The 24,223-nt window shown below is 47.7% G+C and overlaps 1 protein-coding gene across 10 annotated transcripts in view; it reads right to left on the reverse strand.

The window, feature by feature from the left end:
- The window catches only part of GSE1 (Gse1 coiled-coil protein), a 436,639-nt gene that overhangs the window by 47,483 nt on the left and 364,933 nt on the right, over window positions 1-24,223 (reverse strand). For 6 of the 10 annotated variants that reach the window (XM_081920151.1, XM_081920147.1, XM_081920145.1 and 3 more), the window contains one exon: window positions 5,276-5,494. In XM_081920151.1, coding sequence (XP_081776277.1) covers window positions 5,276-5,492 — 217 coding nt within the window. In that variant the 5' untranslated portion in view covers window positions 5,493-5,494. Of the gene's footprint in view, window positions 1-5,275; window positions 5,495-9,789; window positions 9,916-16,953; window positions 16,975-22,037; window positions 22,147-24,223 lie in introns of those variants that run through there. The other 4 variants (XM_081920152.1, XM_081920146.1, XM_081920153.1 and 1 more) reach the window with 4 other exon arrangements.

The following is a 24,223-nucleotide window of genomic DNA, read 5'->3' on the forward strand; positions in this document are numbered from 1 at the left end:
CTGTTCCTCCCCTCTGCAAAAGCAATCACTTCCTCTTATCTAGTGCTCAGAACCAGGAGCCCTGAAGCACATGGAGCCTCAATGAAACAGTGCCTCAAAACATGTGCAGAGTACATTTCTTTCACCTTTGAGTAAACCATCCTCAGCACATACATATCCCTCCATAGATGGGGAGAGGAGGAAGGATCTGAAATCAAGTCTGCAGCCTCCCAGCAAATATTGTGACCCAGGCCACATTCATTTAAAGCACTACTGATTCCACTTTAAACAGTCAAGGCTCACCCCCCACCAAAAAAATCCTGAGAGCTGTAGTTTGTTAAGGATGCTGAGGGTTGTTAGGAGACCCCTGCCCCCCCGTTACATTTCCTGTGAAAGGAATTGGAATCTCCTAAAAACTCTCAGCACCCTTAACCAACTACAGCTCCCTTGATGCTTTGAAGAAAAGGTGGCCCTGGAATGTGAGGAATAAACTATTGCTTGTTTGGAGCTGTTTGTTCTCTTCTTCCCCCACTGCAAGGTAGCAGCCACCTCTCTGGATGACAGTCAGCAGCCTCCGAAGGATGCACTCAGTTCCTGGAAGCTTCCAGGTTGTTCTCTGAACTGCGAACACAGCTATTCGCCCACCTTGGGACTACAAATGTGCTCACCTGCATGAAAAGCACCAAGCAGTGCTGTGTAGCCAGCCTTAATTGACTCACTCTCCTCTGCTCCAATTTAGATAATTGCTGTGTACAATGAAACCTCTGTTTAAAGGAAGCACTTTCTGAAAGGAACAGACACAGCGGAATAACAAAGCAGCTACTGCGACCTGCTCTGGTGCCAAAACAGTCTCCAAAACCCTCTGTGGAAAGCGGCTGGCTCATGGTTGACCTACAGCAGGGTCAGGGAGGGATCTGCTTCTCCAGGTGGCCCCAGCAAACCCATAATGTCAAAGGAGAATGGAAGGCTTACGTGTGCAGCTGCTGGCATCACAGCAGTGCGCCATGCTCCTTACAGAGGCCACTAAGAATCACTCTCTTATTCCTTCCCTCCTGGGAGCTGCCACCACCTGTCCAGCTACTGGAGATTTAAGCAGTGGTGGCTGGTGCCCATTGGGACTGGCAGGTGGAAGGCAGGAAGGCCAACAGGCAGAGCCAACTAAACCCTGCAACCTGGCTGAGTTCTACGAAAGGCAATGATGAGCCTAAGGAGGAGGAGGAAGATGACAGGCAGTGCCAATCCCAAGGCTGGCTGGAGGTAGGAGAGCAGGAAAGTAGAACGCTGGCTGAGGGCAGACTGTGGTTAGAGAAGCAGTGCCCTGTTTGTCCTAATGAATCTGTCTCCACTGTTGGAGTTTGGGACCAACCACTGAGTCTTCTAACTGGCAAGAGCTGTGTGATAACAAGGCCCTTGTGGGAACTCTCTCTTTCTCTTAGGCAACCCCATGGGTCACAGGTGATCTTCCTGGGGCCCCATGTAACTTTCAGAAAAGGCAAGAGGGCAATCAGTCATATATATGTATACCCAAAGAGAACCAGGAACAGAAGTTATTCAATTTACATTGGCAACACCACAAGACAGTGTAGGGGTGTGGGTTGGTCCTTGTTCTCTGCCTTTAGTCACACTGATCTATGAACAGAGACGCAGCAGCTAAAAATCTGTCTTTTTAACTCTCTGTGAGCACAACAATGCTCCATAATATGTATCTGAAGGTTGCATTCCCTTAAAGCCAGGTTGGGGTTCAAACTTTCAGAAAAGAACATATAGCAGTAAAACACCTTTTGTAAAGCATGCAAAAATCCCCAGATTCAGTACCTGACATTTTGGGTTATATCCAGCTAAAGTCTACTCAGAGGAGACTTGTGGAAATTAAGGAACCTAAGCTAGACATGTCCATTAATTCTGATGGGTCTACTCTGAGGAGAAGGAGCACTGGATAAAACCCTTTCAGTTAAAAGGACAAAGTGATGAGAAAGACTGTCCCCACCTGGGACCTTAGAGAGTTGTTGCTGCTGCTACTCAGAGGAAGCCAGTCTTCGCTAACCTGCCATAATAACACAAGAACCCTGCTGGATCAGGTCACTGGCCCATATAACACACCATCCTGTGCTCACAGTGGCCACCCAGATGCCTCAGTGGGAAGCCTGGAAGCGGGATTTGAGAATTGCATCACTCTCTCCCCCTGTGGTTTTCAGCAACTGGTATTCAAAGCACTATAGAGCATAGCCACTGCAGCTGAGAGTCCTCCAAACATTTTGGACTACAGGTCCCTCCACATGGCTTTTTGGTGGGGAAGTGAAGACCTTTGCTATTGGGACTCACAGATTCAAGGCAGGCAATCGCTGAAATGAAAAGGAAATAAAGCCCAGGGCTTGATATGCTGCACTGTTCCCTGCCTGTGCTAGTAAAAAGCCTTCTCTTCCCGTCTGTGCCCCCCTGCCACTGCCTTGCTCCAACCAGGCCTCCCTCTGCTGCTTCACTAATTCCTACCTCCACCTCCTCCTGCTGGCTTCAAGGCGCCCGCCTTCAGCCGAGCTCCCGCTAAATAGCCCATTAAAGAGAAAAAATATTCAGATGTGCATTTCACCATACTGGCACCCAGCAGCCGCTGACTTTGTTATTTAGCGGGGGAGCTTTGGATGGTGAAAGAACACATTTAGGAGCCTTAGGAAAAATAAAATTTCAATGAAGCATGGCAGCGGCGATGAGGCCTATTTGCGGGGGAAAGGACGGACTCTTTCCTGCGCTTGCTCTCGCTCCAGACTTTCTCTCGGGGTACAGCAAATGATATGGCATTTGGATTACTCCGTCTGAATTGAATTTTTAAACTGCCCCCTCGAGATACAATGCTGAGGAAAGACATTAGCCCGTCAAGCGGCAGGGGGAAAGAGAACAAAATCCGACGGCTAAAAATAAAATGAGAGCTTTAGCGGGAAGAGGAAGGCGGGGTGTCAGGGGCTGGCTGCGGACAGAAGCGTGACCGCATGAGCGACTGGGCCATTACCCAGGAGGCTTCGGCACTTGAGAAACGCCAAGCCCACATGGCTCCCCCTTTCTGCTCCATGAAAACAGTCACACTTCAGGCAATTCTTAGCCCTGAACTGGGAATTCAGGCCCCTGAATCTTTACTTTCTTCCAGAAGTAGATGCTGAAGGTTCTATGGGCAGTACAAACAGTTCAGCTGCTCCCCGCTCTGTCTCCAGGCAAAGAAGATGCTGGGTTTGCAACAGGAAATTCTCCTCTGTTTCCCCCAGTGGGAGACTATGGAAATAGGCAAGCCAGGGGGAAAGACTATGGCACCTGGTCTAACAGATTACATGACAAGATGGAAGGGGACATAGGCGCCGACTCCATGGGGCCTGAGGGGGCCCGAGCCCCCTCAATAATTTTTTTGGGGGGGCTCAGCCCCCCCAATAATCTCGGGTGCCCCTCCAGCAGAGCGCCGCCGCCGTCCCCTGCCTCCTCCCCACCTGCTCCCTCGCCAGCCAGCCAGCCAGCCGCGCGCCCTAACCGGAGAGCCCCGGCTGTCCCCCGCGAGATTAGGGAATCCTCGCTGTTTCGCCGCTTCGCAGCACCAATGCCGGGGGGAATTTCCTTCCTCCTGGTGGTTTCAGCCCCCGCGAGAACAGGGGAATCCCGACCGGCCACGCCTCCGAGCCAGCCAATCGGCTGGCTGGGGGGCGTGGCTTTCCCTATTTAGGGCCGGAGCAGAGGGGGCTCGCCCTCTCTTCTCCGGCTAGCCCCCACGTTTTCGGAGGTTCCTCTGAGGTTCGATACGATACTTGACAGGGCCGCCCCTCCCCCAGCCCAAAATGCACAGGGAGGGGCGGGCTGCATGCCTCCTGCCCTCCCTCCCGAGCAAAAGCTCCACCCAATTTCCTTTGGAGCTGATTAATAGGCGCAGCACGCTCTCCCCTATTCGCTCACGAGGAGGCGGCGCCACTTTATTTGCATATTCATGAGCTTATTTATTATTCATGAGCTTTCCCGGGCCCCCCCAATATTTTTTATAAGTCCGCGTCCCTGGAAGGGGAGACTACTTTGTGGGCAATCTGCTACAAGGGTTGATGATCTGGAAAAACACACCAGTGCGTAAAATGAGGGGTGATCAGATGAGAGACGTTGAGAAGAAAGGTGTCAAACCTTCTGCAGCTGACAAAGTGGAGTCACAGAACTTGCTGGATGGCCCAGCCTCTCTCTCTATTTTCATCCTTCAAACCTATCCAGTAAGACTGAATTCATTCTCCCTTGCTGCCACTTAACTCTCTCCATCTCTGCCTAGTTCTCCATGACTCACTTGACCACCTGTGATGTCTTTTGCTACCTTTGCCATCAGCTGCTCTTGGTCCCTCTATGTAGGTTGCTTCTGTGCTCAAGACATCATCCAACACTCTTAGCACTGCATAAATGCCAACCCAGCTGTGGTTTACAGAAAGCACTTGAGTTTTAGTGGAAGGGGATAAGATAAAGTCAGCTAAAGTGCTTGGAGTTTCTAAAATATTATTTTGGGGTGGGGGTGGGGATATCTTACAAAAAAGACCCATTAGCTCTTACTTTGGCAAAAACCACCCTGACAGCTATTAGGTTGCTATATAGGCAAACAAGACATCTGGTGTGCATGTGTGAATGAGAGCAAGAGTAATGAGTAATGTTGGGAGCCAAAAGGGCTTTTCCACAGGAGCTCAGTAATAACTGTGAACACTCTGACCAGTTGGCTGAATAACCACAAGCAGCTTTGACAGAAAAAAAGGCCCTGTCTGATAGAATAGCAGGTATACATAAAGACTAACATTCCATATGCGCTCCTCTTCCCATGAATGCAGATGTCCATTTCCCCAATACATGCATGCCCTGCATTTTTTCTGGAGTGAGCCCTCTGGATGTTCCCACTCTTCAAACATGAGGACAGCTATATTTTTTAATCACAGCCTTCAGGTTTGCTTTCCTACAGCTACATCAGTGAAATGGGGTTTAGTATCTTGAATGCACTGCATGTTTGACAATTTGTTTTTAAATCTGATTGACATAAAACATTGCTTTTCTATTTTTCCAGTTGTGAGAAGTAGGGACTGAGAAGTGCAATAAAGGGAAGGGAAAGAGCCGAGCAGGGGGAAACAGGTGCACAAAAGGGGAAACATTGGAGTAGCCTGGGCCACATCCTTCAAGGAGCTGAGTCATGGAACTCGAGGTGTGGGTGGTGTCTGGGATCCCTCCCCTCTTTCTGCAAAAGGTGCCCCCGTGCTGGCTCCCCTCTACTTCATCCAGGTCAAAGGGCCACTCCCGCCCTCGCTCTTACCTCTGGGTTCCTCGGCCTGTTTGGCAAGCTTGCGCAGGGCGGCGGCAAAGCTGGAAGAGGGTGCGGACTGGACTGACAAAGTGCTGTTGGCTGCCGGGCTGCCACTGGGCACAAGGGAGGCATTGAGAGGAGATGGGGTCAGGGGGCTGACGGTGGCAGTAGTCCGGGTCGCTGTTGAAAGCATTCCTAGAGAAGGTGACTTTGGCTCATGGCTCATGCCTGAAACAATGAAAAGAAGAATTGATGTCACTGGGAGAGAAGGAGTCAAGTCACATCATCCCAGCGAGAGTCAAACCTGGCACTGGAATATAACACGCAGGGCTGGGACAGGACCAGACAAGGGTGACGGGCTGGAGTACAGAGGAGAGGTGGCAATTATGGCTACCCCAGAGCACTCTACATCTACCTACTAGGGGAAACGCCAAAGGCTTTATATGGGCAACGTTTTGCAGTTGCGGGAGACAGAAGGTAGGTGGACAGAGAATTGAGGGCATGGTGGAGCTGGACAGGAAATCCAAGGGTTATTTGTGCTGCTGTGTTTATACCCACATGACATCTAGGGTAACCTATTGTTTCCTAACCTGTCCAGGAGAAAATGTGCTAAAATTTTTGCAGTGGTAAAGTAGTGGTGGAAGGCTGCTCAAATAAACTATTAAATTAGCACATCTCTGTCTTTGCTTTATTGGAAGGAAGGGAAAGCTGGGAGATGAATGGAGCAGCACACCCTAAACCAGGGCTTTCCAAACTTTTCATATTTGTGACACACTCTTTAGACCTGCATCATTTTGTGACACACTAATTCAATTTCACTAGCAAACCAGAGATTAAATTAACCCCTTTCCAGGCCTGGGAGGAGCACGGAAAGCGCTTGTGCGACACACCCTACACACTGCAGCCAACATACTAACGTGTTGCGACACACAGTTTGGAAAGCTCTGCCCTAAACCTTTGTTCTGGGACTCAAATCAAAAGACACTCACCCATTCATTTGCAGGGCAAATTACAGGACCCTAACTCATGCTAGATTTGCTTCATACCTGCGGGCTAGCACACCGCCATGTACCCAAAAATGCAGTATAAGCAAAGAGATCACCGGGGGAGGGGGGAGATATTCCCCTCTGGGACAAGGTGCAGCACAGCACCAGGGGCAATGAGAAACAACTCCACCCCAGCAGAAATTGTTGCAGCTGTTCTGCTCAACAAAGCACCTGTCTTTTGCCAGTCACAGGAATTCATTTTCTCTCTCCCCCCCCCCACCTCATCATAATAGATCCACTGGTGTAGATCTGTGATAGGTAGCCTTCAGGCTTGATTGTAGGATCTACTTTCTCTCTTTTCTAGATCTCTTGAGATCCACCAAGTAGAGCCCGGTACAAAAAGACTTGCCGTTCAAATTCAAAAATTCTGAGCCCAGGAATTTGTGCTGGAGTACTGGAACAAAACTGAACCCATAGTTCTTCCGTATACACACACACACTCCTGGCTTTTTCTCCATTTCAGCAGTATAATTTAGGGCAGTGATGATGGGAGTCATTTTACTGCAGCTATCGTTTAACAACTGTTAAGTCAGAAATCCTTGCCAATCTACTGCACATTGTTCAGAGATCTATACCAAAAGACCCTAAGCTATCTCCTGTGCACTCCTGGTGTAGATTCAGTACAAGCTAGGAACTATGTGGTCATCCCTTCGGATCCAGTTCATCTAGGCTGCCCTCTAGAGGCTGTAAGAATACAAATCTCACTAGCCCCAGCCAGCACAGATGTGACTACAACTCCCATCAGCCCCAGTCAAGCACAGGTGTGCCAGCTGGTGCTGATGGGAGTTGCAGTCCAAACATTCTGGAGGGCCCTGGCTTGGTGAAGGAGGATCTAGGCATATTCCAAATGAAAACACAGAGGCAAAATGTCAATCTCAGGTATGCACATAAATACATGGGCTTGAGGGCAGCACTGGTAGGCCAAGTGGAGCCTTCCTGCCCCCCACCCTAGACCAATTGACTGTTGTCTCATGGGTGACTAGGGTTCTGCAGACTTTCTCAGTAGAGAGAAAGGCTGTGCAGGGCAGGACTGAAGGGATAAGAAAAATCTCAGTGGCTACATCCCCTGAGAGAAAATGTCAAGAAGATGGAAGCTTGCAATATCTGCTTCTTCTGACAGCCACACTCTCCCTGGCTTGGACACAAAGAGCTCTCTCCCTCTACTCCACCCCGAACACACACACACACACCTTTCTTTCTCTAAGGCAGATTAGTAAAAGGACCCAAGAAGAAAAAGGCTGAACCTTAAAAAGAGCTGTTCACAGGATCTCAGCCGGAGGCAAGGCAGCCGCAAGTTGCCAGGAACAATCTGCCTGTGCGCACACAAAAAGCCCTGAACCATTTCAGAACGCCCCCCCCCAAGAAATAGAAAAGGGGGAGGTGGGGAGAACCCAGAAGAAATAAATCAAAGGCCGCCACAGCACAGGAATCTACAAGCATCCCCCGTCTCCTACGAAGAAGAGCTGTGTTGAGGAAATCAAAGCACTGACACGGTCCGGGCCTGAGGGTAGCTCACGGTTTCCCTATCTGTTTACAGTGAATGGAAGGAAAAGTTAGAGTGAAGAGAGGCTGGCTTGAGGGTGCAGTTTCTGCAGGCATTAAGGGGTTGAGAGAGCATGCTGGGCAGCTCAGGAAGCTTTGGTGTGGGAAAACATGCTGATGCCACCTAGCTAAGGTAGAAGGGAAGGAGGCAACGTGCCAAACCAGTAGGTACCAGCCATATTGTGCATATGTGTTCAAGGGATTGTGCTGCCACGTGCTCTGAAACCACGATTTCCATGGTCTCTTGGGTAGACCAGTACACTTGCAGAGTCCAAGACACTGTGTTGGCACACCAGAGCCTTAAAAGCAGACTAGCACTGTTTGGCTCTTGGGCCATTAGGCAAAATGAAGAGAAACTGCAAGTAAAAGAAATGACTCTATGTGCATCAATGCCCTGTGTATTCAAGTCTATGCACACGTATCTGGCATCTGGAGACCTAACCTGGTCCCCTCATTCCCTCCCTAGACAAACACTTTGACCAAAGGAATCTCAGAGGTGGGAGAGACACAAGAACTGTGAATACTGCTGGTGAAGGGGATCTTGCTGGAACTGAAGGAAACTACTGCGGTAGAGAAAAGATAGTAGTGGAGGCTGAAGTCAGGGCAGCTGCGATGCTCCCATGCTCTTAAAATTGCATCACATGACTGCAAAAATGAGTTTGTGCCATAGCATCTCAGTAGTCATTAAAATTCTTCCTAGACCTCATGAGCTGTAGTGAACAGGTTGGAGACACAGGCCACGCTGGTGAAATTGCAAGGAGCCAGGGAGCTGCCCCAGCTAATGAAAGGGCATGAAGGCTTAAACTATCTTCCTATTTTTGGTATCTTTTGGAAATAGAAGGAAATTGTGCAATATCAGCTAACAGAGACACATTTGCACAATTATGGTTATTTGTGGTGATGATTTTTCTAAAGAATATGCAGGGGGGGGGGACAAAGCATCCTGGCTGGGCCTTTGATAGATCTGTTTTTAATACAGAACTGCCTTTGTATGGAAGCAGCTCCAACCTTCAATCAAATGGCAACGGCCTGCAAAAAACAAGCTGCTGTCTCTGGGCGCAGCAGCTGGTCAGGGATAAAGCAGCCTCACATGATCTGCAGCACCCATGTCTGCCCGTGCCCAGCGCAGGTCCTCCCCTATCTATTGACTGCAGCCAAGTCTGCATTGATTCAGGAGGCTGACCCCCTTCCATGTCCTTTGGCAGAGCGCAAATGGTAGATTATTGAGCGGACCCCTTTAGCCTACAAGGAGTCAGCAGGAATTAGCAGGAACGGATGAATGCTCAGCTGAAGGGCTGCCTTACAAGAAAGCCATGCTCTCCCCCAACCTCTCCAGCACTGAATGTGGGCTGTGACACCCCTGCTTTAGGACCATGCCTTTTGGGGAATGGACGAAGGAACAGAGAGAAAACCCTTCAGGCACTTGGAACTGTCTCAGGAAACAAACACACACACACACACACACACACACACACACACCTTGCTACTAATGCCCTGAAATTGCTCCATCACTTCCACAGTGAAAAGGGGAGGAATCAGACCATGGGAAGCATTCTGAGAAAGGGCATAAAGAGACTCCTGCAATGGCCACTCAGCCAGAATTGGTCCCTGTCAGCTGTGAAGCTAGGTGGGTGAGGGGAGGGGGAACAGAAGCACATGCCTCTTGTAAGAGTCCCTTAATTAGCACTTCTGTAATGAGTCTTCAAACCAGGTGATATCCCCACTATCCGCAATCTTAAGTCAATTTTAAATGGGGTCAGGAGCAGTCACAACTGTCCATGGCAAATATACTGGCCTGGTCTGGCTTCCACCCCATATCCCAGCACAGTGCAGCTGGCTTCTCTCTCCTCCCAGCCCAAACCCCACCCAGGCAATCTCTCTAGATTTTAGGGTTTTCTCCCCTAACCCATCCCCGTTCCCTGACAAAGCCCATACCTACTGTATCCCCATATGCTGCTTCAGATCTGGGGCACCTAGAGGTGGGTGGCTGGGATCTCCTAGGCAGAGCGTCTCTTCCTAGACTCCCTCTCTGGCACTATTCTACACGCAAAGTGCTCCCCCCTCCTGCCCCACAAGCCTTATGATGCTCTTCACCATCCCAGCACCAGAATGTCAGAGCCGCAGCAGGCTCCCGCCTTTGAAAAACAGGCACTGCTGATGTCGGGTCACTTAAAATAGAATTTCAAATGAGCAACTTCATTAGCATGGCTAAAATTAGCATCGCTCTTCAGCTTGTGTTGCAGGGTGAGGGGTGGGAGGGTCCCCCTGGCACGGGACTGTGACGCAGGGGAGGCAAACACAGGAGGAAGATGGAGAGGACACAGGCAAAGGGACTCTCTTTCTCCTTACATCTAAAATATCACATCCCAAAGCAAATTAAGCAAATCCTCAGGACTTTTTTCTTACTGTGGATCAGCAATACAGCCAACACACTGGGTCACCGTGGGTTGGCCTTTCTTTCTTAATGTTCATATGGCAAAACAGCAACACAACTGCAAACTGTCCCTTCCCTAAAGGTGCTCATTTCCTGGAGTATTTCCGAGATGCAGAAACATTCACAACCAAAGAGGCCTTTCATAGGAGCACTTTGGGACGCGCCCTAAGCTCAGAGGTAGAACCTCTGCCTTCTGTGCAGAAAGTCCCAGGGTCAGTCTTGGGAATCTCAAGACCTGCCTGGGAAAACCTTGCCAGAGACCCAGGAGAGCCACTGCCAGTCGGTGTAGACAACACTGAGCTAGAAGGACCAGTGGTCTGACTCAGTATGAGGCAACTTCCAAAGTGAACAGAAAGGGAAATGTTCATTTCTTGGCAGTGGTGGCTGGTGCCCCTTTGGACTGGTAGAGCAGAAGGCAGGGAGCTCAACAGTAGGTGGCGCCTGAGCCAATGACAGGCAGAGTAATTCTAGTTTTGTCCTCCTCCTCCCTAATGAATTCTACAAGGGCAGCACTGAGGCTAAGGAGGAGGAGGAGGCTGGGAGGCAGTGACACCCCATGGACTGGTTAGAAGTAAGAGATCAGGGAGGTGAGGGCTGCCTGAGCTTGGTGGGGCAGCACCCTATTCACCTTAATGGATCAGCCTCCACTGCTTCCTGTCAAACCTTCCTTTTGAAAATAGTTACATGACGGTCATCAGACTGCAGAAACTTGTTAACAAAGTTATGAATGTTGCTTTTGCGACACTGTTCCAGCAGTGTTGGAAGGCATATACAGTATATCCACATTGCCTTTAAACTATTCACAGGCCATCTGCATGCCCTTACTCTGCACTGTTTCCAGAATAGCAAAACCAAACCCCCCTGCCTTTAAAAAACAACAACAACAAAAACAAAACCCAACAACCAATGATTCTATAATGAAATCCAGAGTAGGGAGATGGTGGAGATGGCAACAAAGGCTGCATTTATACCATACATTTATAACACTCTGATACCACTTTAAACAGTCATAGCAAATTCCGCAAAGAATTCTGGGAGCTGTAGGGTGTTGTTGCTGTTGTTTTTTTACAGGTGCTGAGAGTTGTTAAGAAGACTCTATTCCTCTTACAGAGCTACAATTCTCAGAATGGTTTAATAAGCAATCCTTTCCCACATGGAACTCTGGCTGGGCCTTGCTAGCTGGGCTCGATGGGACTTGTTGCCAAAGACATTTGGAGGTCACTGGTTTGGCAAAAGCTGCAAAATGACTAGTGGCTTCCGGTATCCATCTCCCCCACTTCAGCCACTTGGGGCTTTGTGTAACCTGCAATTGCCATACAGCCACTGCATTGCCCATTAGGCACGGAACTCAATATCTTGACAATCACACCTTTCATCTTGTTGCTTTTATTCAAGCTCCTAGGCTTCCAGACTGGTTTCTAGGCCTCAAGATTTGCAGGTTTCCCAATATTACACTTGGGAAAACCTTAGATGTCATAGAAGATGTCTGAGCAGGATTTCCTCTGTTCAGTGTGTGTATGAGATTCAGGGTCCTGGACAGCCTCCCCCTTTTCCCTGCGATGAACAGGAGTGGACAGATTATACAAAATAAGCAAACCTATGAAGAAATGCTTGACTTGCGTTAGCTTGGCCGTGTCAGCTTTCTGTGGCTCCCAGAATTGATTTTACAAGCTCCTGTAGGCTATACACAAGCTGTGTCTTCCATGCTGTGGATGTTCTTCTGTCTACACTGCAGGGTTGTTCTTTATCTGCAGCCACATGGGCAGGGAGCTTTAGCAATGTAGTTTGTGCTGAGATGGCAAATTCTGAAAGGAGCCATCTGATTCCACCCAAAGTGTGCTCACGTTAAAAGCAAACAAAACACCCCCAGATGACCAAATCCTCTGGCCCAGAGGTGCTTTCATTTTGGGCACGAGACGAGGGGCACTGCGGTTGGTTGATATTAGAGCCAGAGCAGCAGAGAGGCCATGCTCTGCAGACAGCGATGATGTATATATCTGGATGGAGATTGCTGAGAGGCAGCCACCTGACCAGGCCTGTCAGTGGGAAAGGAGGGGGCACTTCAGTGTCAATTAAACTTTGCTGTGACCACCTTTACCCACCCCACAACCCTGGGAGACACTGAACTTGATCTTGGCCTCTTCTGTTCTGCCCTCATTATACAAGCATCTATTAAATCAGGCGCTCTCAGCCACTGACAGGGCTCTTGCCTACACAGTCAGGCTCATGTAAATTAATTCCAGTAACAGCTGGGAATAAAAGCTGTGCATGCAGGTCAGTGATAGAAAGAGCTAGTGTGCATGCGGGCAGAGGCTCTCTTACTTTGTTGCCAGACAAGGAAAGCAGGGGTGTGTGTCTGGGAACAGAGTCGGTTCCTATACAACTCTTTGGAGATTGTTCTAGCTCTCCAAAATCATTGTCTTGTGTAAAACAACTACTATTATCTTTGCAACCAGGCTTTAGCTGCAACCTTTTTTAAAAAAATCTACTTAAAAAACAAAAACAAAATACTAGAGAATATAAACATGTATGCATTTGAGCATGTACAGATTGCCCCTCACTCTCCTCTGAGTAACCACAATCGGCCCCCTCCCCACCCCCTCTGCTTTTAAATACACTGCTGGGACTATAGAGAAGAGCATCCAGGGCAAAGGGCAAGACTTTCAAGCCTGCTTTGCAATCAGCCCTCTGCCCTCATCCAATCCTTTGCCGAGCAATCAGAGCACAGGTCAGGTCAACAGCAGTGTCTGAATTCAAACTTAAGACATCAAGCATTTTATCTAAATGGATAATTAAGAAGACTAAACAGCTTGTGAAAACTGTGCTGCCTGTTTTGCTATGTGTTGGGAAGTCGGGGAGAAACCTCATGCTCCTGGTTACAATAATCCAGGGCCAGCCAGGATAAGATGCACCACTCCTCTAGATCAAAGTACGACGCCATTGTAGCAATCTCCCAAGTTGCTGCCCCCAGCAAACTGACCCTGGCATTTCCTGCTTAGTGCAAGTTTGCTGTTCATCTTTAAAATGGAGATAAGACCTTGCAAAAAAACAACCTTTCGGACAACTTTAAGGAGAACCAAGTCTACATATTTCTGAGCCCTTCTCTCTCCCCTGCTCTGTCTCCCACTTCCCTAAAACCGATGGGCAGCCAGTTCTCCTATTCAAAGAGACCAATCTGTTGAGTTATGTCTCCCTTCACACACAACCACCATCCTAAGATAAATTGTTCTGATGGCAACGCAAGTATCTCCCGAAAATGTGTATAAAAAGCAAGCTTCTTCTACTCCATTAAATATGGTATCTGTGTCCCCCCCCAACCCCCCTCCCATAAACGGCTCAAGAAGCATTACTTATCAGTGCTCTGCTGGCCTCCTGCGGATTCCGTAATTACCGCTGCCTTTCATCTCCAGCGCTTTGCAGACACCAGGCTCTGGGCCTGCTACTTTGGTGCTCTGTAATTACTAGTTAATAGCTCAGATGAATTTTCTGCAGGTCCCTGTTCAAGCGCCAAATCCAGCCCGCCTTTTCCCCTTGACAACCCCCTTTGGGATAATTATACCTTGGAAAGCAGAGCTCAGCAGGACCCCCCCAATTCAGCTGCAGGCCCGAATCCCCTAATCACCCCTTCTTGGTAATTTTTCATTACTGGAGAAAGAAATGTTTGTGAACAAATACAGGACGCCCCTGCGCCACGGGCACCAGGGGTCTCTCCCTCTCTCGTCCCTGTGAAGACATGTCTCCAGTGTTCCCCAGGAACAAGCTTGCCCTCAGGGGGACTCAGAGCGGCTTCCCAATGCCCCAGACACTCTCCCTGCATGCTCATATGCGCACAGAGATGCAGCAGCTCACGCAGAGAGCAGCTCATGAGGCTCAGCTGATTCCCGTGGCCTGAGACACCTCATAATGCACTCATTCTCTCCACTGCTGCCAACATGTTCCCCAGCTTGGACGCGGAAATAGCATTCAGCCCAAGGAGGGCAATAGAAAGGAAAGTGTGATGCAACCTCTTTTTGCAAAAGGTTGAATCATCAACTGGAGGACAAGTTGGAGGGAGAGAGCTTTAGAAGGGCGAGGGGAGCCTGCAGCACTTTTTTGGGGGGGGGAGCCCTTACATGAACACCAAAACCTAAAACTGCTCAGAAATGTCTTATTTGGTCAGGGTTAAATAACAGCTTCTACCTTGGGGACTGTAGTTTAATAGACGAATGGAGAATTTGCTGGTAGAAAAAACCTCAACCCTTGTATAGGACTACAATTCCCAGGATGGGCACCATGTGACAGTCAAGCAGGCTGAAACACAGTTCTAAAATATGTAGTATAAAAACGCTGGAGGCAGTGGGAATTACTTACTCCTTGAGAGTGCCATGGCCCCACTCCAGGCTCCCTCCAGAATCCCCAGGTATAGGGATGTACTGTGTGATAAAAGCATCCAGGAAGAGAGTGTGGGGGAGATAAAAATGAAGTGGAAGGATAAGGCTATCAATGATTATCAGTCACAATGGCTATGTTGTACTCCACTTGAAAGCCTTGTTTCTGCATATAAACATGCATAGGACTGAGCCACATGCAGTGAAAATTCTGTAGGACTCACTCATATCGCTGGCTCTCATTCCCTTCCTATCTACTAGTCACGGTGGCTATGTTCCCTCTCCACTGTCAGAGGTGAATATCAGCTTCTCGGAATCACAAGTGAAGGGAGCATTGTTGTGCTCAGGTCCTGTTTGCAGGTTTCCTACAAGCATCTGGTTGGCCACTGTGAGAACAAGATGCTGGACCAGATGGGCTGTTAGCCTGATCCAGCAGGGCTCTTCTTCTATTCTTAACACTCATCTTTTTTCTCAGCTAAATATATTTTTATTCAAAAGGGAATCCTTTATTTTTTACCTATTGTTTTCAAAATTTTCAGAAATCCTCAAATCTCAAGCATCTGTCCTGATTTTGGTGATGTCAGGAGTTTCTTAATATGGGGAAATGTTTCTCACAGCAGCTCTTAAACAGAGTGGCTCTCTATGCAATTCCCCGAGTCTATTTACAAGTCAAGTAAAAGTTTCTAAAATAGCTCACTTTCCATCAGGATATGGAGTGAGTCCCTGCCTCGGGCAAGAGCCTCTGCTCAAAGCACTAAAGATATGTCCACCCAAGACCATATCAAGTCACACCTATGCTTTTCCACAAAACCCGGGGGGGGGGGGACTAGGAACCAGTTTGTCTACTTTGTTCTCACCCATCCACAGTTTATCCTTAGACCAAAAGGTGTCAAAACCAGCTCTCAGGCAATGGCACTACATTTGCCAACTGAGATTCCTCTTTTTCTGTACTGTGCGCTTGTAAAACTGCTGCTGCACTCCACCCCAGAAACAGCTGCACCCAAGAAGGTAAAGAGAGTGAGTAGCCTGCTGAACTAGGTGCTGCTTCTTTTTCATTTCAGAAAATCAAGCGGGACCCATTCTCTCCCCTGCAGGTATCCGAAGGATCCAGAACAAAGCCCTTTCATCAGATAACCTATCTATCTCAGAAGTCCTCCAGGTGCAAAAATTGAAGCTGTCACTGTGTGTAAGTAAAAACATGTTATGAGATGCCCATGGAAACGGAGGGGGAAAGCACAGTTGAGAATCCAGGAAAAGGGAGGAAAGGTGAACAAACAGAAACAGTGGGATGTGTCAGACACAGATTGGCAAGGTGGGGAGAAGTGATCTGCCGGTCTATATCCGGGCAATAACATTTGGGGCATGGCTTCTAAAGCTTTTTATTTTTAAAAGGCTTAAGATACTAGCTCTCAATTGCTGAAAATGAAACAGCAATTTCTGCTAAATATATCAGGTGATACACACAGCAGGGTGGGCAGCAGATAGAATTTTGTTGGTTATCCAGACTTCCTCACTGCCCCCTCCCCATTTTTCTCTTGCCCCCATTATTTCTTCCCTTCCTCAATATTGTTCTATGATTCTTCCTTGCCTACTGCTTCATAAGATTCACCCAATGCATAAAAAAGTTTTGAGAAATATCCTTTTTTGGCAAATAAAATCACAGAAAGCTTCTAATTTATGCCACTGGCGCTTAACAATGTTCACTGCTATAGTTGTGATTTCGTTTTAAATGTACCATTTTAGACTTTCCTGGGGTGAAGTTTGTTTGTTTTTTAAAATGCCCATAACAGACCTTAGAATTCTGCCGGGTAGGACATTGGTGGAGAATTGTATTTCATGAAGGTCCCAGATGTTGACCATCTTTCCTTGAAGGTAAACACTCCATTTTGTAGCACAGCTGAGTTCTCAATCTATAAAGTGTCTGTGTGTGTGTGTGTGTGTGTGTGTGTGTCCATGTCCCCAGAGCCTAATTCACCAATCCCCAAATCTGGCCTAGGAAACTAAGGGTTGTATTCAACTAAGATATACTCAGAGCAGAGACACTAAAATGAATGAACCTACGTTTGGTGTGTCCATTGACCGTAAAAGGTCTACTCTGGGTAGGGCTAGGACTGGCTACAACCTCATGTTTGTGAACCAAGACAGAAGTGTTTGCACTAGCTGAGCCACTTTGCGCTTTGTTCTCTATCTGTCACAGACAGGGACAGAAGCCCAGAAGAAGATTTAAGTGTAACTCAAAAAGCTTGCCTCCTTTCACACCACTTAAGAATCTGATTCTAATAAAAGGCATCCACTTACCTAGTTTTTGCTCTCACTTGTTCTCTGGGACCAGCAGAACACCACCCCTCTCCCTGCCCCCGCCTCTTCCCTGTTGCACATCCTTTCCATCAGCCAAGGACCAGCTTTGTGGGAGGCCTTCCCTGCTGTTTGAACGCCAGCCTGCTAATTTCCATTCTTTCTGCTGCTAGCCTGGCCTTCTTTCTCCCCCACCCTCTCAACCAAATAACAGAAGCTCTTTCCCCTGCAGCGTTATCTCAAGCAGGAACAGCACTTAGCTGCTTGAGGCTGCAGGGCTAGCTCCCCCTCCTTCCCTCCCTTCCTCTGATCCAGCATGCACAAGCCCAGCCCCTCTCAAGGAACAGAATTCAATTAATCTGCCAGAGAGACACCCACCTCCAAAAAGGCAGTGTGGTGAGAGTGCTCTGTGGGCTAATCGAATCATGCCCATTCAATTAAGCCACCCAGGAAGAATGCATGGAGATCAGCTGAGGCTGTGGGGACTGAGAGTTAGGCAAAGCTTTTTAAAGAGAGCGAGAGCGAGGAGGAGTGTGTGTTTTATAGAGACGCAGCCGTTTTACAACTATGATCCCAAGGCAGTGAATAATTCATAAAAAGAGAGAGAGGGTAGAGATGGAGCCTAACACTCACCCACCTGCAAGTTCTGCACACAACCAATCCTCAGCACAGAGGAGCAAGGATTACTTAATGGGCAGAGAAAAAGCACTCTGCACATCCTCAGAGGTACTTTCTTTCATATTCTGCTTCACACTGTCCAGAAATAATCAGAGTTCTACCTTGGGATTCATTTGCATTAGGATATTATGGCTGGTTTATCACTGGAAGAGTGTCTAACCAAAGCAGGGTTGAGCCAACAGGAGTTTAGTTTGGCTTGCCCATGGAAAATCCACATTTTAAGCATAACAGGAGTTGAGATGGTCCTGATAGTTATGGGCTTTTGGAGCTAATCCTGTCCTCTCAGGCAGAAGGATGTGGCCAGTATGGCTCTCTCCCCCCTCCCGCCCCTTGCTTCATACAACAGAATATGGAACAGCCACTTCTCAGCAAAGCATCATAGAGTTTATCCATCCTGAAAGGGAGGCAGGAACCATACAGAAAGAGGACTCCCATCACACCCGAGCTGGATGTAAATAGGTGCCACAGACTCCACCTAGATATAATTCTTTAAAAATGTATAGGCACCTTGGACTCAGTACAAGAGAGATACATCATTGCTTCTTTCATGGTGCTTGGTGCACAAGCTTCTGAGTTACACAGAACTCTTCAACAACTAGAATAATAAATATTGATGGTAATAATAATAATTCAAATAAGCTACAAATTCAAATAGCAATGCAATGTCTTCACAGTATCCTAAACCACCAGACCTCCAGAGACCCCAAAGCCAGCAAATCTCACAACCCTACCACAGGGAGGATTGTCTAAATTCACCCCCAAACAGTTCACACTTGCATTGTGTTCCCGATCACTGGGAGCAGCAAGTATAGAGTTAGCAAGGACACAGCCACTGCAACCACCCCTACCACTCCAAAGTGCCAGCAAAGCAGCTGCCTCATGGCTTCAGTTAAGTAGTGACATACACTAAGATAATATATATATACAGCCTTATGAGTTTTAAAGCAATAAATATTTTTTAGATTTACCAGACATTGGACTGATGGGAGGCATCTTTCCTTTCTGCCTTCCAGGTCTGTCTTCCGAGAGACCTGGAAGTCATGCCTGAGTGTCTGGTTACAGTCCAGGATGGAGGCTTTGACCTGGACTGCCCTCCAGCCATCTGCGAGGGGCATCAGAAGTGACAGCCAAAACCTTCCCTTGTGACTCCCAGATGCTCCTGCAGGTCAAAAGGCAGCTGTAGCTGGCTGGGCAGGAGGCAGCTTTGCCAAACGGGAAGGGGACAAGCCGTGGATTGCTCAGCCTAGCTGATTTCTCACTTCAAACAGGCCTGCACAACTTGTGACATACTAAGACAGTGTTCCTCGTATTCCTTTATTTATGTTCATTAAAAAAACACGCTATTGGGCTTGGGGAAGCCCAGCCCAAACCACTCACGAAACAGCAGCAGAGCATTCAGAGATTCATGTGGCCAATTGTGCAAGATCTTGTTAAATAAAAAAATTAAGTGTGCAGAGTGCAGCAGCAACAGATGGGCACATGTGAAGGAGCATCTCCTCTGCTAGTTTGGGTAAGGCAATCAGCAGGCAAGGCACTGCTTAAGAGCATAAGTAGAGTCCTGCTGGCTCAGGCCAAAGGACCATCTAGTAGTACAGCATCCTGTTCTCACAACAGCCAACCACATGCCCTAAATGGAATGCCCAGACACAGGATCTGACTGCCACAGAAACTCTTCCCACTTGTGATTCCCACCAACATGTATTCAGAGGCAATTATATGTGGTCCTCAGAGGTCCACGGTGTGTGGCTCATGATAAGGATTTCTCATTACAAACTGTATCTGCTTCATACTTTTATTGTGGTGGTTTTATGGTTTGCTGAATATTCATTAATTTTGTAGTTGTATTTTATTTATTTATTTCAATGTATTTATATTTTATGTATTTATGCATGCTGTCCTAGGATATTACAAGTGGCAGGTGGGTAAGAAATACAAGAAACAAGAAAACAAACAAACCCGAAAGCCATATGCACGTCTCTTCTCAAATCGGGGTGGGATAAGGTGGCAGGTCACCCTGCCAAATTCAATGGGGGTGAGAGAGGGGAAAAGTGCTGGGTTAGGGGGCTCTGCGTTCACCCAGGTCTCAACTTGCAAGGGAAGGAAGGTTCCATCTGCCTTTGGGTTCCTGCCCACCCCCACATTGGACTTTGGTTCTACTTCCAAGTGTGCTATTCCCTCCACCCAAACACAATTAAGGCAAATGCAGCCATCCACCTGACACATATGGATATCTCCTAAGAGTTCAACAATCCTATTTTTGACACCTCTTTGGAACAACCAATGCCAGGTAGGGAAGTCTACTAGTATCCAGTAGGCCACACTAGGATGCTGGTGGGTTTCAGTTAGCTAAATGGGTTGCAGCAGGTTGCCCAGGACCCGCTGGGCAAGCAAAATACAGTCAGCTGAGGCTACTTTTGCCCTGACTGGTTTGTTCTAACTAAAGGTCTATACAGATGTAGCTCTTTATCAGTGGAATACGAACATTCTACAGTCTTGCAAAAGTTGTTTGGCTAGGACCTTAGAGCGGTGTTATCCAGCAAGTCCAGGTCTATCCTACTCTACTTGCAAAATGAATTTAACATGTTGCAAAGCATGAAGAGGAGCTGAGCTGCCTCTTATTGCACTGTGCCCTTACCTAGCAAGCACAGCTGGTTAGGGAAAGGTTTTTTAGTGATTCTTTCTTCCTATGCAAAGTTCCACCTGGGTAATGAAAGGAAGACATGGGCATGGTATCAAAAACATGTCCAATATCTGCAGTCCACAATGCCTGCTGAGCAGTTTGCACCCTACAAGTGTTGATGACTGTGGGGCTAGCAAGGGGTTTTAGCACTGTGTCTTAGTCTGCTCTCTAGAGGTGCCCTAAGAGCTACTCCACGGTTCTCTCTCATGAGCCAATTAGGTTCAACATCTTCTCCTGCCCTTTGTTTTTCTGTCCCAACAGATGCAGTCTCTTCATTAAACTGTCCGCAACTGACATGCAAACAGATGCATTTCCAGGAAAACCACACCCCGCCCTCAACTTTCCTTCTCTAACATACACAGCAAAACATACACACACAGGTGTTTTTCTGTCCAAGGCTGAGAGCTCTTTGTTTTGGCAGGGCTTCTCAGTATGCCTAGATTATTATTTCAAAAACATTTTCAGAGCTTGTCAAGACTGACCCAAACTGACCCAGGGGGACTCCTGAAGCAATCACACCCTTCTCACTTCAGATCAAACCTCAAGATTCCTCTGGTTATATAAGGTTCCTCGCCAAACTGCCCTACACCGCCCCCCCCCCAATAAATGCAGCCTTGCAAAATGCAATGGATTGATAGACTTGTAAAGGTTAAAGGTAAAGGACCCCTGGATGGTTAAGTCCAGTCAAAGATGACTATGGGGTGTGGTGCTCACCTCGCTTCAGGCCGAAGGAGCCAGAGTTTGTCCACAAACAGTTTTCTGGGTCATGTGGCCAGCATAACTAAACTTCTGGTGCAACGGAACACTGTGACGGAAACCAGAGCGCATGGAAACGCCGCTTGCTTTCCTGCTACATCGGTACCTAGTTATCTACTTGCACTGGTGTGCTTTTGAACTGCTAGGTTGGCAGAATCTGGAACAGAGCAATGGGAGCTCACTCCATCATGCATATTCAAACTGTTGACCTTCCAATTGCCAAGCCCAAGAGCCTCAGTGGTTTAGATCACAGTGCCACCCGCATCCCAGCTACACTTGTAAACGGTTCTAGCAAACAATATTTACAGGACATTGCCCATCTCCCCAGTCCACCCCTAACACAGGGTTTCAGCCAGGCCCTAAATTCTAATTTCAGAACCAGGCAGTGTTCAATCATGGAAGGTGACTTCTGTACAAGTGCAACAGGAGTAGGTACGTTTAGGGTTATTGGATCGCTGCTGTCTTTTACTAGACACCCTGCTTCTCAATCTATCAACCAGAGCTGGGTGCTAAATACATACAGTTAGAGATAAAGACCCCCTGAGCAGTCCCGAGTCTAGAAATGTGTTTTCAGTACTAGAACTGAACCCAGCTCACATTTCCCTTCACACCAACATCTGCTCCTGGATGGCTTTCTTCATTTCAGCAGCTTAATTTAGGTGGAAAAAGTTGTTTTGTTGTCAAAATTATTTAGGAGTCAGAAACCTTTGCTGTGAGTCACCAGGAGAGGTTCCAACCCACCTTCTGCTCACCCTGATATAAAGAGTGTGCCCCCCCTTAAGACGCTGACCACTGCCTTTCTTAAAACACGCTCAAGCACTGTGTGGGAACAGCACTGTTTCCTGAGCATGTTTTATTTGTGGTGGAGGCTAGATGTTTTGCAAAAATGAAAATGAAGCCTCTGGGCTCCCAAAGAAGAGAGTGGGGGGAGGCACCTGGCAAAATCAAAAGAGGACTCTCCATTCAAACTCACCTTCAAAAGGCAAGCAGCAGCCCAGAATTTTCCCTCACAACCAATGGAATCAGAATCATTCTCCGGCACCTCTCTCTCTCAGTCTCTCTTTCGGCAGAGGCGGCCCACACAGAAGAGGGCGGGATTTCCTGCTTGTGTCCCCTGCCAAAAACCACCTGCTGATGCTGCAAGACACACCCTGGGGTGCCAGATAATTTCACCCCTCCCACCCACTCCTGTTCTTTCCTGTGCTGACAGTCCTGGGAAGAAAAAAATAAAAAAAGGGCTGACCTTCTCTGCAGCAGTTAGACAATGCTGGCCTCCTCTCTCTCTCTCCATTTTCTGGAAGGTTTCCTGGGCCCTGAGCAGCTGCACAGCAGGCAGAAATCCAACAGATGAACTTCTCCACAGTGCTGAAGTGCATTTCTGAGAAAACAACTTCCACCTGACACTTTGTAGTGGCACAGGACAGAAAGAGGCGACAGCCCTCTGTCATCACCTTGCCATTCTGGTGAATTTAGAGAAGACCTCTAAATGAAACACATATAGGATTGCAGGAAGCTGCCTTAAATCAGCCTATTCGCATAGCTAAGCCAGGACTGTCTTGTTCCCCAGCTGGTCACAGCTTTCCAAGGTCTCTGGCAGAGCGACGTGTTCCCCACCACCTGTACCTGATCCTTTTAACTTGAGATACAAAGGGTCTGGACCCGGGATCTTCTGGGCACAAAGCCCTCAGCCTTGGTCCCTTCCCAGGTAGCAATCCTTTGTGACCCCTCTATGTTCTTCTCTGCCTATACCCTTAACACAACCCAAACAGGATTTCTTTTGCCGCTTTTGTGCACTTGCCAACTCCAGAGGTATCTGAGCCCTTCCAGAGCCAGGATTTCAGCTAGCCAAGCCAGCTATTTATTTACTGAAGTTATAAACCCATGTCTTATGGGGTCTAGCAGCAGACCCACAGGGCATCTTACCCCCTCCAAAAGAAACTATGTTAACTTGTTGGTAAATGTTTGTCACAAGTTTGTCACAGCAGCCCTGCAGAAAAATGCCTTCTAAAAAATATTAATCACAAGTTATACCTGTATCCTACTACTCCTTTTAAAGAGATCAAGGTAGCATACAAAGGTTCTCCTCCACCCTTACACTGTCATATTAAACTCACAAGAACCATCTTTTTCATACATATTATAGGTGACCATTTTAGGTTGTTTTTATCTTTGTTTTCAGTGCTTGCTTCTGCAAGTCACTTTGAGTTTACCTTGTGAAAAAAGTGACTTACAAGTGTAAGTCATCATCACTACTGTCATCATTCTGGGAGCTGACTGAGGCCAGGCATCACCTCTTAACCTAAGGCCACACATTTGAGTTTCATGGCTAAGGGTGACTCTTGTCAGGAGAGATTCAAGCACATACTAGAAATGTAGGTTTGTTCATTTAAAAGTGGAATAAAGCTCTCCGTGGCACTAGAGAAGGGATGGGGAACTTCTGTGGGCGTCCACACACACTCCAGCCAACATGGCCAATAGTCAGGGATGATGGGATTTGTAGTCCAGCAACATCTGGAGTGCTACTGTTTTCCCACCACTGCTCTAGCCCAACACATGGACTTTTGTGGGTTAGGAAAGTGATGGGGAAATGCACTGGGAAGTGCAAGGTGAACAAATGATTGATGAGAAGATGTGTAAACACCCTGCAAGAAGTAAGAACAATGGCCCATTTAGTCCGGCATCCTGTTCTCTCAGTGCTCAACCAGTTGCCTCTGGGAAACTTACAAGCAGGATTTGAGCATAAGAGCACTCTCCTCTCCTGGGGTTTCCAGCAACTGGTATTCTGAACAATTACAGCCCTCCAATGAATGTCTGTTGTGGTATAACTGCCACAAATCAGAATGAACATTCAATGAATACTGAATCTGATTTAACTTCCATGTAAGTTTTGTGCAAGCGAAACAGGATGAATGCTTAATAAACAGGTCATCTCGAGGCGCCCTGAATGGGGATTTAAACCCAGGTCTGTGGACATCCCACAGAGCAAGGAAGAGACTAAGCGATTGCCAAAACCCAGGAGCCTGCTAGTTAAACAGAACTTTCCTTCAAGGCAGGTTTTCAAAACCAATTAAGTGGAAGCATGTGTGTGTGTGTGTGTGTGTGTGTGTGTGTGCGCGCGTGCACGCGTGCGCGTACACACACACACACACACACACACAC

This window comes from Podarcis melisellensis (genome assembly GCF_964234715.1).
Source record: "Podarcis melisellensis genome assembly, chromosome: 8".
Lineage (NCBI taxonomy): Eukaryota > Metazoa > Chordata > Lepidosauria > Squamata > Lacertidae > Podarcis > Podarcis melisellensis.